Raw genomic sequence first — 16,503 nt, 5'->3', positions numbered from 1 at the left:
TTCTAGACAACTGTACAATGTATATATCATCAAGCGTGTATCTCAACGTCTTATATGGGATGAAAGGAAAATAGTCACTATCACATTGGAGGTAATGACAATACTGACGAAATGACCACCTTTTTACAGATCACTGCAGCAGCGGTTTGACTATATACACCTACTCGTACCATCGAACGGTGAGGTATGTCTTATGAAACTATATGTGTATATAATTATGTGCATGCGTGCGTGCACGTGAGTGTATCCGCACGCGTGGATACAATCATGCATACATACGCACGCACGCACGCACGCACGCACGCACACATACATACATACATACATACATATATACATACATACATATATACATACATACATTGAATGGACAATTGCTCATGGCATTTTTGGAATTAAGAATTACTAGACAGCCGAGAACGTATCGTGGCAAGTCTGCAAGGTGTGGGCGATTCAGTGCCACAGGTTCGAATCCCACCAACGGCATGAGATAATTTGTGAGGTCAAAAAGGATTTAATTATTTCCTGCGCCAGTGCGTTAAATAAATTATTTATGTATGTATGCAATAGTGAAAAAAGACATATATTGATACATATACACAACCAGTTGGTTTTTTGTTTGTGTTTTTTTGTTTTTTTTCAGTGCATGGGTAATTGCTGGCGGTATTGTTGGCTGTATTATACTGGTGGCTTGCGCAGTGACCATTATTAAGTACTGCTGCTGTCGCTCTAATCTTCAAACTACTACAGTTGTTCAACCCGGCATACAACCAACAGTCAGCGTAATATCTACAAGTAATCTCAATAAATATCTTTCTTCTTCTTTTTTTTCTTTCTTATCCCACTGCCCACGTTCCTTTTACTCCTGTGAATTCCATCTCATTTCTTCCTGATTTGGCAATTCCCCATGTCTTTCAGTTTCTTTCGCTGTCCACCTTCACATCCCAGTCGCTGTCAATAAATATGTAGCTGTATACAGTACTCTCAGTGAAAAAGCAAACGTAAAGGGGCGGGACGTAGCCCAGTGGTACAGCGCTCGCTCGATGCGCGGTCGGTGTGAGATCGATGCGCGGTCGGTGTGAGATCGATCCCCGTCGGTGGGCCCATTGGGCTATTTCTGCCAGTGCACCACGACTGGTATATCAAAGGCCGTGGTATGTGCAACCCTGTCTGTGGGATGGTGTATATAAAAGATCCCTTGCTACTTATCGAAAAGAGTAGCCCATGAAGTGGCGACAGCGGGTTTCCTCTCTCGATATTTGTGTGGTCCTTAACCATATGTCCGACGCCATATAACCGTAAATAAAATGTGTTGTGTGCGTCGTTAAATAAAACATTTCCTTCCTTCCTTCCATTCACTATTATGCATGTACTTATAATCTACACCTTACATGTACTGATATACACATAATCTGCACTTCCTGTTCTTTATTATCCATATAATGTACACTCCTCATTCATTATTATATGTAATATGCACTCTACATTCATTATTATACGTATAATCTACTCTCTCCGTTTATTATATATACACATAATCTAGACAACACTTTCCGTTGTAGGTTGTATGTATAATAAAAGAAATGTGTGTAAATCATGTGTATAATAAAGAATGTGGAGACTATATGTATAACAAGCATTCTGGGAGTACTACTAAAGCAATATGTGTTCCCTACAGGGCCCAACAATTTTTTTGTATTTTCTAAGTTCTAGGGCAATAACTCTGTTTAAAATGGGTAAATTGACATGGAAGTTAAACTTGATATGTAACAGTACATCACAAAGCTATATACAACATTTAATCTCATTATCTTCAGGCATTGAAAAAAAAGTCTGAAAAACATATTTTCATATCTCCTAAGTTCAAGGGCTATAACTCTGTAAAACCAAATGGGCAAATTGCTATAAAAGTCAAACTTGATATGTAATAGTACATCATAAAGCTATACACAACACAAGTCCGTAAAACACATTTTCCCATCCCTAAGTTCAAGGGCAATAACTCTGTCAAAAATGGGTAAATAGTTATGAAAGTCAAACTTGATATGTAATAGTATATGATAAAGCTACATGTAAAGTAAATTGTCAAGAAAGTCAAACTTGATCTGTAATGGTACACTATGGCATGGGGGGGGGGGGGGGGGGGGGGGGGTCCGGAAAACAAATTTCCATATCCGTGTGTTCAAGAATCATAATTCGGTCAAAATGTGTAAATCGTTATGAAAGTCAAACTCGATCTCTAATGGTATATGATAAAATTATATACCAAATTTCAGCTCAATATCTCGAGATATTGTGGAAAAAACCTATCCACAAAACTTTATGTGTGACAGACGGACAAATAGAAGGACGGAGATGAAAGCTATAGATAACCCTTCCGGTTGGACCGATAGGATTGTATTCATTGAATAGCACTTAAATTATTATCAATCTTTTAAGAGACCATGAATGTATTCAGTATTCAAACATAGTAGTGGAGAGTGTAAAATAATAACTAGGGGAGTGCAAATAATTCAAGGGGAGTACGTATTATACGTATAATAATAACTGGGAGAGTGCAAATTATATATATAATAATGACTGGGGAGTGTATATTCTTGGGGAGTGCAAATTAAATGCTACACCGGCTCCCACACAGAGCGAGTTTTAACGACTCAGTGGGTAGGTGTAAGGCCACTACACCTTCTTTCTTACTAACCACTAACAATTAACAACTAAGCCACTGTTCTGGATAGATAGCCCAGATAGCTGAGGTGTGTGCCCAGAACAGCGTGCATGAACCTTAATTGGATATAAACAGGAAAATAAGTTCAGATGAAGTTGATGTATTGATAGATAGATAGATCTGGATAGATAGAGAGAGAGATAGAGGGACACGAATGTAGTATTCTAGTTCTTACATATCTTCAATAATCAGGTTTAAAATAACGCTAAACGTCTTTTCCAACTGATACTTATTTGGGGCCTTAGCGCTTGTAAAAAGTAAAGTTTGTTTTATTTAACGACGCCACTAGAGCACATTGATTTTTTATCTTATCATCGGCTATTGGACGTCAAACATATGGTCATTCTGACACTGTTGTTTAGAGGAAACCCGCTGTCGCCACATAGGCTAATCTTTTACGACAGGCAGCAAGGGATCTTTTATTTGCGCTTCCCACAGGCAGGATAGCACAAACCATGGCCTGTGTTGAACCAGTTATGGACCACTGGTCGGTGCAAGTGGTTTACACCTACCAATTGAGCCTTGCGGAGCACTCACTCAGGCTTTGGAATCGGTATCTGGATTAAAAATCCACTGCCTCGACTGGGATCCGAACCCAGTACCTACCAGCCTGTAGACCGATGGCCTAACTACGACGCCACCGAGGCCGGCATGGCGCTTGTAATGCGCCAGACAACTCAATTTCAAGTTGACTTATACGTCAAAGAGTAATCGATTTCGATTATGCTTCTTTCTTTCTGTTTTTTTTTTCTTGTTTTACATTGGATGATCATCACCTAGGAGCAGCCAGTCGTATAACTTTAAATTGTTATCACGCGTATATGTGTTAACAGTATGTGTTATCAAAAATAACGAAAGATGTTCTCACCAACGGGTGTCTAAGCATTTTTTTTTTTTATCTATTTAGTAGTACATCAAAGTATAGTTTTAATTCACAGAAGTTGATTAATGTTTAAACAACAACTCGATATTTCAGGTCAGCAACAAATGCAACCACAACCCCAACAATATAGCGGTGATATGATGCAGTACCCGCTCCAGGCGTATCCACCCCCGGGAGCAGGCATGAATGGTGGATACACAGCATATTCGCCCCCGGAAGGGCCACAGCCACCATACTAATCTCGAACATTTCGACTGTGCATGGCTAGTGTACCTTCTAGAAATTCGACCGCGTGTTTCAGGCTACTTACATCGAACTAATATTTTTAAATTCTACTTTTCTTGGTCACTGTGACAGATATGTTCCGTATACTTTGTACTATAATATAAATCGTGAAATTCCTATTAACACACAGTGTAAAGTCAATAACTCTAAAAAAATTTAGATAGGTCCCTTTTTGTTTTGAAATAAAATACATTTAGTCATTACAAACATCAAAATGACCAGAAAAAAAACATTAGATTTGCAAAAAATCTACATTTAACATTACAAAAATAAAGCTATAATAGCAGAACATATTTTCACTGCCTTGATTACTGACATGACTATTGTTATTAACACTTTACAACATTAAATTGTAATATCCAGGCTTTGTGTTTGTTTGGGTTTTGTTTTTCTTTTCTTTTTCTTCTTCTTTTTTCTCTGTGTGTGTGTGTGTGTGTGTGTGTGTGTGTGTGTGTGTGTGTGTGTGTGTGTGTGTGTTTGTGTGTGTTATTTTATTTTGTTTTGTTTTTGTTTTGTTTTTGTTGTTTTGCTTTTTCATTAACTGTCTACCTATTAATATCGTGATATAATAATTAGATGATTTACGGTACACATAAAAAGCAACCTTTTTATGATCCAATTTAGCCTTCGTCTTATTTCAATAACAGAATAATTGAGAGCTGTCATTGTTATTGTATCATAATGTATAATTGAGTGCGTTATTGGTTTGTTTTCTTTGGGGTGGGGGGTGGGGGGTGGGGAGGGAGGTTGTGGGTTTGTTTTTGTCTGTTTATTTTTTGGGGTGGGTCTTTGTTTTTTTGGGGGGTGGGGGGCTTTTTGGGGGGGGTGTAATTTAATTGTATGCTTGTAAAACAAAGCTTTTTGGTTGATCTTCGATTTCTTTCATGCATTGCCTTATAGCATGGCTTTCCAGTGTATAGTATTTCGGTCAAGTAACCTGTTATGTTTCATAGCTTCAACTGATAAGTGTACACTATTAGCATTGATATGAACACGTACTTAATATGTATGTGACATCGGGTCGCAGTACAGTCATTTAAGTGTACTTCCTGAATTCTAATCGTGGAATTTAAAGGTCTGTGTTCCTCTTTTATCCATGTAGGAACTACAAAATAAATGGCATTTCATGTGAAACTATGTGCAAAGCCAAAGTTAGTATCTAAAATGAGAGGGAGAAGGGGGACTGTATATGTCGGACAATTTAGAATAACATTTAGTAAAAGGAAAGCCTGAATACAACGTTAGCTGACTAAAACAATACTGACTGATTCGCCGAAATTTTATAAAATTTGGAGCCTGTTTGAAGGACAATCCAAATGACACCATAATGAAGAAGTTTGTTTGACACCACTGGAGGACATTGATTAATTAACCATCGGCGGCTTTTGAATGTCAGACATTTGGTAATTCTGGCATGGCATGGATTCGGTAATACAACTTCATCGTCACCAAAAAGTCAAGTGCGATCTCTAAAAACTGTTTACAAAACTGGGAGCTGTATCTTTGTTATTATCGTTAACAGCACTATGAAATAGAAGTAAGCCGCCATATTAGTTCCTAATCTACGACAGGTTCATACCTGTCGTAGGATCTACGATGTATTTACGATATTTTGGACTTAGACCATTTCGAAAATACGCTACGACGTTCGCCGCGGTCAATTACGACGGATTTATGACATATCGTAGCTAAGATGGCTTCGGAAATACGGGCACTGGTGGTTTTCAGTTGTCATAGTGAAAAATGTTTAAACTTTCATTTTATCTTATAAAAACATGGTCTTATAACATTAGGTGTACACACATATGACTTGTTTCTCTATCACATCCGTCCCAGTTGCTATGTAAATCTTAAATATTACAACTATATGAGGATTAATAATGGATTAACAACATCCTTCTGAAATCGGAAAAATCGTTTTAGGGGCCTTTTCTAATGGTATATTGTTTATGTGTACCAAATTTGATTATCTATATAGAAGTCTCTCTTTGGAAATTTATTTTTTAATTATTCATGATTTTAGCACTCATGAAGCATTGTGGTTGACTTGACAGAGAAAAAAAACAATAAAATAAATGTGTGTGATATTGAATGTAAAACAGTGTTTTGTTGTCTCAAAAATGGCATTTTAACAACTTCATGTTTCTATATACATTATTTCTTGAGCTAATGGGACTTGACATATAGCACGGAAACGACGATTGTCATTTTTGAGCTAACTTTAACATCTACCACGGTTAGCAAAATGACTATTTCTCAACAAGTACTTGGAATACAGAGCCCAAATTTCGAATTTAGTCATGTGGATGACAGGAATATTTGGAGACTGAAGCGCAACTGAATACAGCTACTCTTAATACTTTCGTTTTTACAAGAGATATTCCGAATTATTTTACCCTTGGCGCAGAACTCTCTTTTGCACGGGGTGGGTATTGTTCGATCCCCCCCCCCCCCCCCCCGATTATGGGCCAGTGGCGGGATATAAAAGTATTATGAAGTGCAACATCTAAACTTCACAATGCACTTCGTGATAAATGCATCTAGTGTTTGTAAGATGGTTTCTGAATTGGTTCCTTTTGATTAACAAGACTCTTTATCAAATTATTCACATTTTATGTATGTAAAGGGTTTTTTTTGACGTCAGTATACATTGCTTATCTTGTTTCTAACAACACACACGTTAACATTGTTTCCCATGGAATTTAATATAGCACAACCGTACGTATCTATGCCACTGTTACATGACCTTTGATTATCACACGATCGTAAAACGTTAATCCTGTTGCCACGTCTACAAAAATCACTTGACAACTACAAGAATTGTTTCTTCTGGAGTAAGACAACAAAATGGATATTTCAGGAAAGGCTTTCTTTATAACCGGCGCCGCCCAGGGAATTGGAAGGGCCTATGCAGAAGCAGTGCTGAACAAGGGAGGAAACGTAAATGTGGTGATATGTGGGTGTAGATAAAAACTGGGACATAGCTGAATAAATTACTTAAAAGAAATATCAAAGATCCGAATTAGTGCACACAAATTAAATATAGAAACCGGAAGGTATAGAAAAATTGACAGGGCTGAAAGAAAATGCACTATTTGTAACTCTAATGATATAGAAGACGAATATAATTTTATCCTTATTTGCCCAGCTATGAATGATTTGAGAAATAAGTATATTAAACAATGTTACCACAGCCGTCCAAGCGTATTTAGGCTCACAACTGAAAACAATAAAGACATCAATAACCTGGGAAAATATTTAGTTTTGGCAAATAAAGTTAGAGACGATTTACTGCAGCTTACTTAAAATATGACATCCATTAACCTGTCGTTTCATTAGCTAGTATATTAATCATATTCCATCTGGTATACATCAATATATACATATATATTTAGAATTATTACTATACCACGATAATTCTTAAATCACTCTCCACCTGTATTTGTATATTTGCATATATATTGTGATTCTATATGTATGTATTTATGCTGATAAGTTTGTTTTTTTAACTTAAGGCAAATAAAGAACATGAACTTGGATATATCTGAGTGAAATACATGATCAAGTGGAATAATTGGATGTTCCTACTTTTGTCATTTTAAAGGCCTAACATTTTAATATTACATTTTAAGTAATGTTTTATCAAAGGAAAGTAGGGTAATTGTTTGTTTTTCTTTTGTTGGGTTTTTTTTGTTGGTTTTTTGGTTTTTTTGCTTTGTTTATTTTGTTTGTTGTTGTTTTGGGGTTTTTTGGGGGGTTATAGATTTTTATTTACATATAACTCTTTGTTTAATCTTATCTCACACGCAGCATAGCTGCTGCACGCATTCACCCCGTCTGTTTGTTTATTTTGTTTTGTATAATGACACCACTGGAGCAAAGTGATTAATTAATCATCGGAAACTGGATGTCAAACATTTGGCACACTCCGAGCTATGCCTTCGATGAGGAAAGACGTGTCGTTCTGCTCTCTCGAGTTGCCCCCCCCCCCCCCCCCCCCCCCCTTCCCCCCCCCCCCCCCCACCTGGGGGGACTTATTGCAAGCTACGGCTCTTTGTTAGAGTACCGCGTCGCTTACATTGGCTCACGGGCAACCGTGACTTTGGTGTATGGCGACGCGGTAACGAACACGACGAAGAGGAAGGGAAGAGGAAGGAGGAAGAGGAAACCTGCACCAGGGACGGCTCAGGGGGGACCTAAACTGGCGGCTCAACCGCGTCGCCGCCCCCACCCCCGGGACCCGATCAACCAGTGCCAGCCAACGCAGACACCTCTGAACAGACTGAGCCAACGGACCAGTCGACGCCGCTGTTGGACACAGCGATCTGCGAAACTCCACGGCGTGCGTCTCCCGTTCCAACCCCTTCGAGGCGGTCGGCGTCGAGTCCCCCACCCCCGGGGGGCTCCGCCAAGACCCCTATGGATGGCGCTGCTGCGAAGCGGAAGGCCGTCACACCACCGAGTAGTGACCAGCCAGCCAAGGCCCGGCCTTCCGCGACCGCCCGGGGCAGGGACGCCGCCTGGAGCCTAGCCATCTCCAAGATCAAGGGCCAGTACGCTCGATACTTGGTCGGGGACACCTCGGACACCAGCTCACTGCCGGGAGGCATTCTTGAGGGCAACTTTAAGAAGTTTCCTGACGGAGTTGAGTGTGCCATCCACGCCATGGAACTACGAGACGGGAAGTTTTGACTTGTGGTGACGTCGCGCCGAGATGATCTCTACAGACAGGGAATACTCTTCGAAGACATGGACAACTACACCATCCACAGAGTACTGAAGATCATCGCCGGTGCCCATTACGTCGAGCTAGCTAAGACCTTGCTAGCCCACCGTTGGAGGAAACTGGTGCCACAGTTCAACGCCAAGCACTTCATCTCGTCCCCGTAGTCGCCAACCAATTTAACATGTGTTTTTTTTGGAAACAGTCCGACGCACTTTATTTTGGCAGCCCGTCTAAATTGCTCAAATCACCTTAAAACCCTTTCGGTCGAGCAGTCTAATTTTGTTCTTTGGACTTAAATTTTTGTCCAGACATGAGTTGTATGAATGAGCTCATTTTGGCTTTAGGTCTTTGACCTAACTACTAAATTCGTATTCCAAATTCCGCCCACCTTAAACTCACCCCCCCCCCCCCCCCCCCCCCCCCCCCCCCCCCCCCCCCCCCCCCCCCCCCCCCCCCCCCCCCCCCCCCCCCCCCGGACCGGACCATTTAGATCGGACTTTAAACTTTTAGACCTCCGTTCAAAATTATATGTCGAAATTATTCTCTTTTTTTTAATATTATTAAATAGTCCGATCCTCTCTTCTTTCTCTTATTTATTTTTGGACTGTCCATCTAAAATGCTCCAAATTATATAAATATTCGGCCGAGCAGTCAATTCTTTTTATTTTTGGCTTGTAACTTTTTATTTATTTTTATTTTTTTAATTCTATTAACTTTTTTACTAATAGCTATTTTCAAAATTCTTCCCATTTTCAACTCTATCCTCCCCTCATCCCGAGTCAGGCCACCGATCTTATCGGAGGTCGGACTCTGGATGGGCGTGTTCGAAACCCTAGTGGTATATGGACACGTTAAATTGTTGTCTATCTATCTATCAAACATTTGGTAATTCTGCCACGTAGTCATCAGAGGAAACCCGCTACATGTTTTCCCAATGCAGCAAGGGATCTTTTATATGCACTTTCCCACAGACAGGAAAGCACACACTACGGCCTTTGACCAATTGTGGTGCACTGGTTGGAACTAGAAAAAACCCAATCAGTTGAATGGATCCACTGAGGAGGTTCGATCCTGTGACACAAGCACGTCAACCGAGCTCCTGTCTTGGATTCGTTGTGAGAATACGTAAACTTATCCCAAGGTAGACGTTTAAATTCTATTTTGATTTAAAAGTAACATTTTCAACAACAAAAAAGTTTTTGTGTTGGGTTTTTTTTATGAGATGAAAGCCGTTCGGCATTCTTTCCTTTGTTAAAATTCTACTTAAAATGCTTAAAACGTTAAACCTTTAAAAGTACAAAATGTTAAGGAATCTGATTCCTAAACTTCATTGGCTATTATATTCCATTTGATTCCGAGTTTTTACACCACTCTAGACTCAGTCTGTTTCAAGCCCGATGGGCCTGGTGGCTTGTACCGTCTGTCGTTGTTTTTGTTTTGTCTTACTCCATATAAATAGGTTAAAATCTGGATTGTGCCTCTCTCTCCCCCTCCCCCTCCCACCATTACAGACTGTGCTCCTCTCCACTAGAAGGAAATGTTTTATTTAACGATGCACTCAACACATTTTATTTACGGTTATATGGCGTCGGACATATGATTAAGGACCGCACAGATATTGAGAGATGAAACCCGCTATGGCCACTTAACGTGCTATTCTTTTCGATTAGCAGCAAGGGATTTTTATATGCACCATCCTACAGACAGGATAGTACATACCACAGCTTTTGTGACACCAGTTGTGGAGCACTGGTTGGAACGAGATATATCCCAATGAGCCCACCGACGGGGATCGATCCTAGATCGACCGCGCATCAGGCGTGCGCTGTACCCCCTCTCCACTAGAGATAGTGCTAATCCACTCCAGATATCGTTCTTACTGGACTGTATTTGCCTGTCCATCTGTCCATCTGTCCATATGTTAATTATTAGCCAATAAACGAGGGTTCTAGCACATCTCCAAGACATAATATCCGATTTGCCTATTGGGCTATTTCTCGTTCTAGTCATGGTATGTGCTATCCTGTCTGTGGGATGGTGCATATAAAAGATGTAGCGAGTGTCCTCTCTAAGACTATATGCAAAAATTACTAAATGTTTGATATCCAATAGCCGATGATTAATAAATCAATGTGCTTTAGCGGTGTCGTTAAACAAAACAAACTTTTTTTAATATCCGATTTCCCCAGATAACTCTTTTTAGCAATGATAACAATGATTTATGTTGCTTTCTATTATGTTTGCATGCATGTATGTATGTAATGTATGCATGCATGCATGTATGTATTTATGTATGTATGTATGTATGTACAGTCAAACCTATATATAACGGCTACCCAATGGACATGACAAAAGTGGCCGTTATAGACAGGTGACCCTTATATACAGGTTCAAAATTAGAACCCATATATTAAAACATATCACAACTGTCGCATTTTAAAACTATTCCTACACTACCTTGTTTATGTCATCATTGCCTGTTGCTTTCTTCTGCCTTTTTCTTTCGGCTGAAACATTATTGTCAAAATCAGCTTTCCTTTTTAAAATAGAATTAATCTGAGAACGTCCTACACCTAAATATCGGCGATCATTCGTGCACTTAAATTGCCTTTCTCAGATTTTGATAATAACGTCGATTCTCTGTTCTAACATTAAAGCAGTAACTGCGTGTCACGGACATTATTGAGTGCTTGTTTGTTTTTCAATTACGATCAGAGAATTACAATGGAACTTTACTTTGACGGAAAATAAACCCAAAGCTACAGACATGGCCATATAAACACATTTAATTTATAATTTTTGAGATGATTGAAAAAGTAAAGACATAACTAGGGACAAAAAATAAACAAAAAAACCGTCTTCACGACGATCATCTTGAAACCGTTATAGCAGGTTCAACCTGTGATTTTGGGTTAAAAATAGTGACCGCTGGCCGTTATGGACAGGTGACCGTTACGTACAGGTCAAATAAGGAAGGAAATGCATTGGGAGGTATTTATAGTGACCGTTATATGCAGGTGACCGTTATGTACAGATGACCGTTAGACCAGGTTCGACTGTATGTATGTATGTATGTATGTATGTATGTATGTACGTACGTACGTACGTATGTATGTATTGATGTATGAATATCTATATATTGTATGTATGTCGAGGTTGACTGTTATATACATAGATATTAACGCACTGGCGCAGGGGATAATTAAATCCTTTCTGGCCTCGCAAATTGCTGGGATTCGAACCTGTGGCACCGAATCGCCCGCAAATTGCAAGACTAACCACGATGCGCTCTGAGCTATCGAAGCATCCATAAAAGGGATGTTCTTTACCTCAACCACATGCATGGGGCCTACAATCTATGCGGTCGATCCCGCTTACGTGCATGAAACAGTGAGCAGACCTGGCACTGGCTAGTATGTATTGATGTATGAATATCTATATATTGTATGTATGTCAAGGTTGACTGTTACATACATAGATATTAAGGCACTGGCGCAGGGGATAATTAAATCCTTTCTGGCCTCGCAAATTGTCCCATGCTGTTGCAGTGGGCAGACCTGGCACTGGCTAATATGTATTGATGTACGAATATCTTTATATATTGTATGTATGTCGATGTTGACTATTACATAGACGTGTGTGTGTGTGTGTGTGTGTGTGTGTGTGCGTGTACGTGCGCGTGTGCGTGCGTGTGCGTACGCGTGCGCGTGCGTGCGAGTGTATGTGAGTGTGTGTGTGTGTGTGTGTGTGTGTGTGTGCGTGTGTGTGTATTGTATGTATGTCGGGTTTGACTAGTTCTTACACTGATATTAACGCACTAGAAAAAGAGAAAGAAATACTTTTTTGCCTCACTGGGACTTGAACCTATGGTACCGAATCGCTCGCACTTCTTGTACCACTAAGATACCAGCTCGGCCACCGAGACATTCTTTTACAAAGAGAAGAATGTCCAATTAACCGATAATATACGTGGGACCTACATATAATATTTACTTAACAGGTGTTTATAGCTGATGTGAACTCCGCAGTTGGAGAGAAAACTACTGCAGATATTCAGACCAAGCACGGAGCGGACAGAGTCAGATTTGGAAAACTCGACATTCGAGACAAAGATCAGTTCTCTGGTATAGATATTACGTTCAACAATCTTGCCATGTGCATATTGCAAAATGTTTATGTATATATTCGCCCTTGTCCAACAGCCCGGATGTTAATAAAGTCTTGTCTCGTGTATAATCTGCGTTCAGCGGTAACAATCAGTGCTTACTTTTGCAAATAATTTGACTGGTTCTCGACGTGGTCATTCGGTTAAGCGACTTTAACGTGAATCGCATAAGCCAGTCTACAAGCGTTTGTCCTGCTCTGATTGCGTGAATTTAACCCTGGTGAGGGGGCGGGGCGTTGATGCGCTGTCGGTTTGGGATCGATCCCCATCAGTGGGCCCATTGGGCTATTTCTCGTTCTAGCTAGTGCACCACGACTAGTATATCAAAGGCCGTGGTATGTGCTATCCTGTCTGTGGGATGGTGCATATAAAAGATCACTTGCTACTAATGAAACAAATTTAGCGGGTTTCATTTCTAAGACTATATGTCAAAATTATCAAATGATTGAATCCAATAACCGATGATTCATAAATAAATGTGCTCTAGTGGTGTCGTTTTTTTCAACCCTGGTGGTTTTAAATCTAGGTTGCATATATAACACGTATTATGTGAAGCTGTGCGCATTTTATAACTGCTTATAACTTTATAATGTGAATAATAACATAACTGTTTTGTTTTAGTCCATTACTACTCTTCATCAACTCAATCTATCAAGTGATTGTTCATGGTGCTGAAGAGGTTGTTATATTCTCGAAAAGTCTCCAAACTATTTCTCTCATTTCTCTGTTAGAGATCTACTTTTCAGTGACATTTGATTGCAGCATTTATCTAAGAATATTTATTTTCTCATTGCAGCCGTCTTCAAATCAGCGGTCACCATATTTGGACAGATCGATGTAATGGTGAACAACGCGGGCATCGCCCATGAGAGACACTGGGAAAAGACGATAGCCATTAATTTTGTAGGTTTTGTATTCAAGCGTGTATTTGGGGGGTTTTAAGATTTTAAAATTTAGATCTATGGCAAAGAACAAAGGTGTATCCTAAAGCTGTATTCTAACCGGACGCGAGTGACGCGAGCGATGCAAGCGATTATTTTAGAAAGCATTGATTTCAACTGCGTTATCCTAACCGGACGCGTACAGCGCGACAGATAAATATGTCGCGTCGCACGCGTTCGGTTAGGATACGGCAATTGAAATCAATGATTTCTAAAATAATCGCTTGCATTGCTCGCGTACGGCTAGGATACAGCTTTATAGCGCCATTGTCATCATTTGCTACAACACACACACACCCCCCCCATTGTTTCTTTTTTGGGGGAGTTCTCTCTTTTCTTTTCTTTTGGGGAGTGTTGTTTGGGAGTTGGGGGTTATTTTTTTTTGGGGGGGGGTTGTTTGGGTTGGGGTTTTTTGTGGGGGGTTTTTGTGTTTGTTTTTGGGGGGTTTTTTTTTTGGGGGGGGTACAGTTGTCATCTGTGCCCCTAGCCAATTAGTTCTGATCATGCATTGTATGCATATTCATGTACGCGTCGATTATTAAATATTATAAATAAGTCAATCGCTGGTCCTGTTAAAGGTCACACACTATGTATGTATATATATGGAAGTGGAGTTTTACTTGATGTGTGTTCAAACTTTGAGGGTAGGATCTAGCTCAGTTGGCAGCGCGCTCATCTGGGGTGCCTGCGTCATAAGACTGAATCACTTAAGTGAACCCATTCTCTGATTCGGGGTCCCCCCCCCCCCCCCATCCCAACCAGTGCACCACGACTGGTATATAAAAGTCCGCTATTTTGTCTATGCGAAAGTGCTTAAAATAAATTGTGCACGAATAATACTGACCTGAAAGAAACATCCAGGATTTGTGGTGAGACTAAGGGAGAAGGCTACATGGACCAACTCGTGAAAAGGGCAACCCAAACATTCTTTTTTTTAAGCCAGAAAAGAACATAGGCACTTGAATATATTTATGGAAGATGGATCCCCTTGTTCTTTCACGGGTCCGCCTCTGAACATGCTCTACCTATTGTGCATACGATGTATATAGAAGTTCATTACTATTCTCATCTAGAGCGCAGTCTCACTCAAGGCTGTTCGAAAATGATGGGAGGGTTGCCGACCTCACTTGTATAGTGGTTAAGTAAGTCATTGGACTGACTACCTGGTAGGTACTGGGTTCGCATTTCGGTACCCTTTTTTCACATTTAGGCCTGACGCAAACAACTTCCTCTTTGAATTAGAAAGCTAAGGTATGTATCCAGGACAGTGTGATAAACCTTAATTGGATATAAGTAATGACGGGAGGTGTCAAAATATCGAAATATAGCTGAGGAATTTTAAAATGAAAATAAAGCCATATTTCTTTCCTTTTTTCTTTTCTTCCTCTTCTTCTTCATCATCATCGTTTTCTCCTTCTTCTTCTTCTTCTTCTTCTTCTTCTTCTTGTGGACGGTTGGTTTCTGCTCCCGCGAAAATAGAACACCCCCCCCCCCCCCCCCGCATTCACATATGATCACGACGTAGTAACTTGTGTAAAACTAATAATATTAATTTCTTTCAGAATGGAACTGTTAATGGAACGTATTTGGCAATGGATCATATGCGTAAAGATAAAGGCGGTAAAGGTGGAGTGATACTGTGTACGAATTCAATATCAGGTTGGCCTACTTCTGAAATTCCAGAGTAAAACTGACATCACTGTAACTATTTTATTTGTAATACTATTCATATATAATTTTATTCATGAAAATGTTCGCTAAAGACTTGTTTACACCAAACCCGCGCAGTATCCGCTCGTTTCTACACCACTGTACGACCACTAAACATAGAGTATAGCCAAATGGTCGTTTCGAATGAGTTTGAGCAATATTGGCATTTATGTCTATTCGGGCGTTAAAATTGTTGCGACGAATCGTTGAAATACTGTTTATGATTGTATAGTTGCGACGATTTATGGTGTGTTGTAGATTTTATTGCAAACAGGTTTTACTTTGCGGTTGCCGCTCGGTGAACCGCCAAGGAAAGTGATTTTAGTGTGAACGGACTTAATGTGGAAAGAATACTAGACGAAACCTGAAAATATATTGTTGGAAGCTTTCTTCTTGCTACTAATGGAAAACTGCAGCGGGTTTTTTCTAAGACTACGAGTTAAAAAATCCAAAATGTTTTACATCCAATAGCCGATGATTAATAAATCTGTGTGATCTACTGATGTCGTTAAACTTCACCGTTCTTCTTCTACTTCTTCTAGGTCTGTCCCCATCTCCTCCGATTCCGGTTTACAGTGGGACGAAGTTTGCAATTAAAGCATTCATCAATTGTTGGGCGGTGAGTTAAAGTGACTATCCTGAGGTTGCTGCCACTGACACGTGTACGATGTTCAGAGCCTGTTTTGTGAACTAAAATCAGTGTCAGTATAAACAAGGTGTTTGTTGGCGTCCTAATGTTTGTTGTCATCACAATGTTTGTAGTAGCTGAAACCGGATTGTACAGTCCAATAATTTCGTACGTACCAAACAAATATTTATTACGAAGAAAACTATCTGCTACAAACATTAGAACACGACTGCAAACTCACTGGACATACAGACACTGGTATTCTAAACCAAAAATAAGTTATTTAATTTGTAATTGTATTTGATTTGCCAGGATAGGCTAGTCACTTTAAAATCATGAAATGATAAAGTCAGAATTATAATTGTAATTAAATTGTAAAATGTCCACATAGTAGAGTCCTAAAAATAACTAAATTACCATTTTGCGATAGGATGTATATA

At 39.7% G+C, this 16,503-nt stretch overlaps 1 protein-coding gene and 1 long non-coding RNA gene across 2 annotated transcripts in view; both read left to right on the top strand.

The window, feature by feature from the left end:
• The first annotated feature begins 663 nt into the window (after positions 1–663).
• Positions 664–4,256, top strand: LOC121367286. The gene is made up of 2 exons (XR_005957355.1): positions 664–795; positions 3,702–4,256. It is a non-coding gene; the product is annotated as an uncharacterized LOC121367286 (long non-coding RNA).
• Positions 4,257–6,740: 2,484 nt separating this feature from the next.
• LOC121368604 (15-hydroxyprostaglandin dehydrogenase [NAD(+)]-like) overlaps positions 6,741–16,503 on the top strand; it is a 12,743-nt gene continuing 2,980 nt past the window's right edge. Inside the window, exons 1-5 of the mRNA XM_041493343.1 lie at positions 6,741–6,833; positions 12,620–12,743; positions 13,581–13,687; positions 15,288–15,384; positions 15,978–16,054. Coding sequence (XP_041349277.1) covers positions 6,741–6,833; positions 12,620–12,743; positions 13,581–13,687; positions 15,288–15,384; positions 15,978–16,054 — 498 coding nt within the window. The remainder of the gene's footprint in view (positions 6,834–12,619; positions 12,744–13,580; positions 13,688–15,287; positions 15,385–15,977; positions 16,055–16,503) is intronic.

Source organism: Gigantopelta aegis, chromosome 3 (genome assembly GCF_016097555.1).
Source record: "Gigantopelta aegis isolate Gae_Host chromosome 3, Gae_host_genome, whole genome shotgun sequence".
Classification (NCBI taxonomy): domain Eukaryota; kingdom Metazoa; phylum Mollusca; class Gastropoda; order Neomphalida; family Peltospiridae; genus Gigantopelta; species Gigantopelta aegis.
The sequence above is the reverse complement of the archived record's forward strand: the minus strand, read 5'-3'. Positions and strand labels throughout refer to the sequence as shown.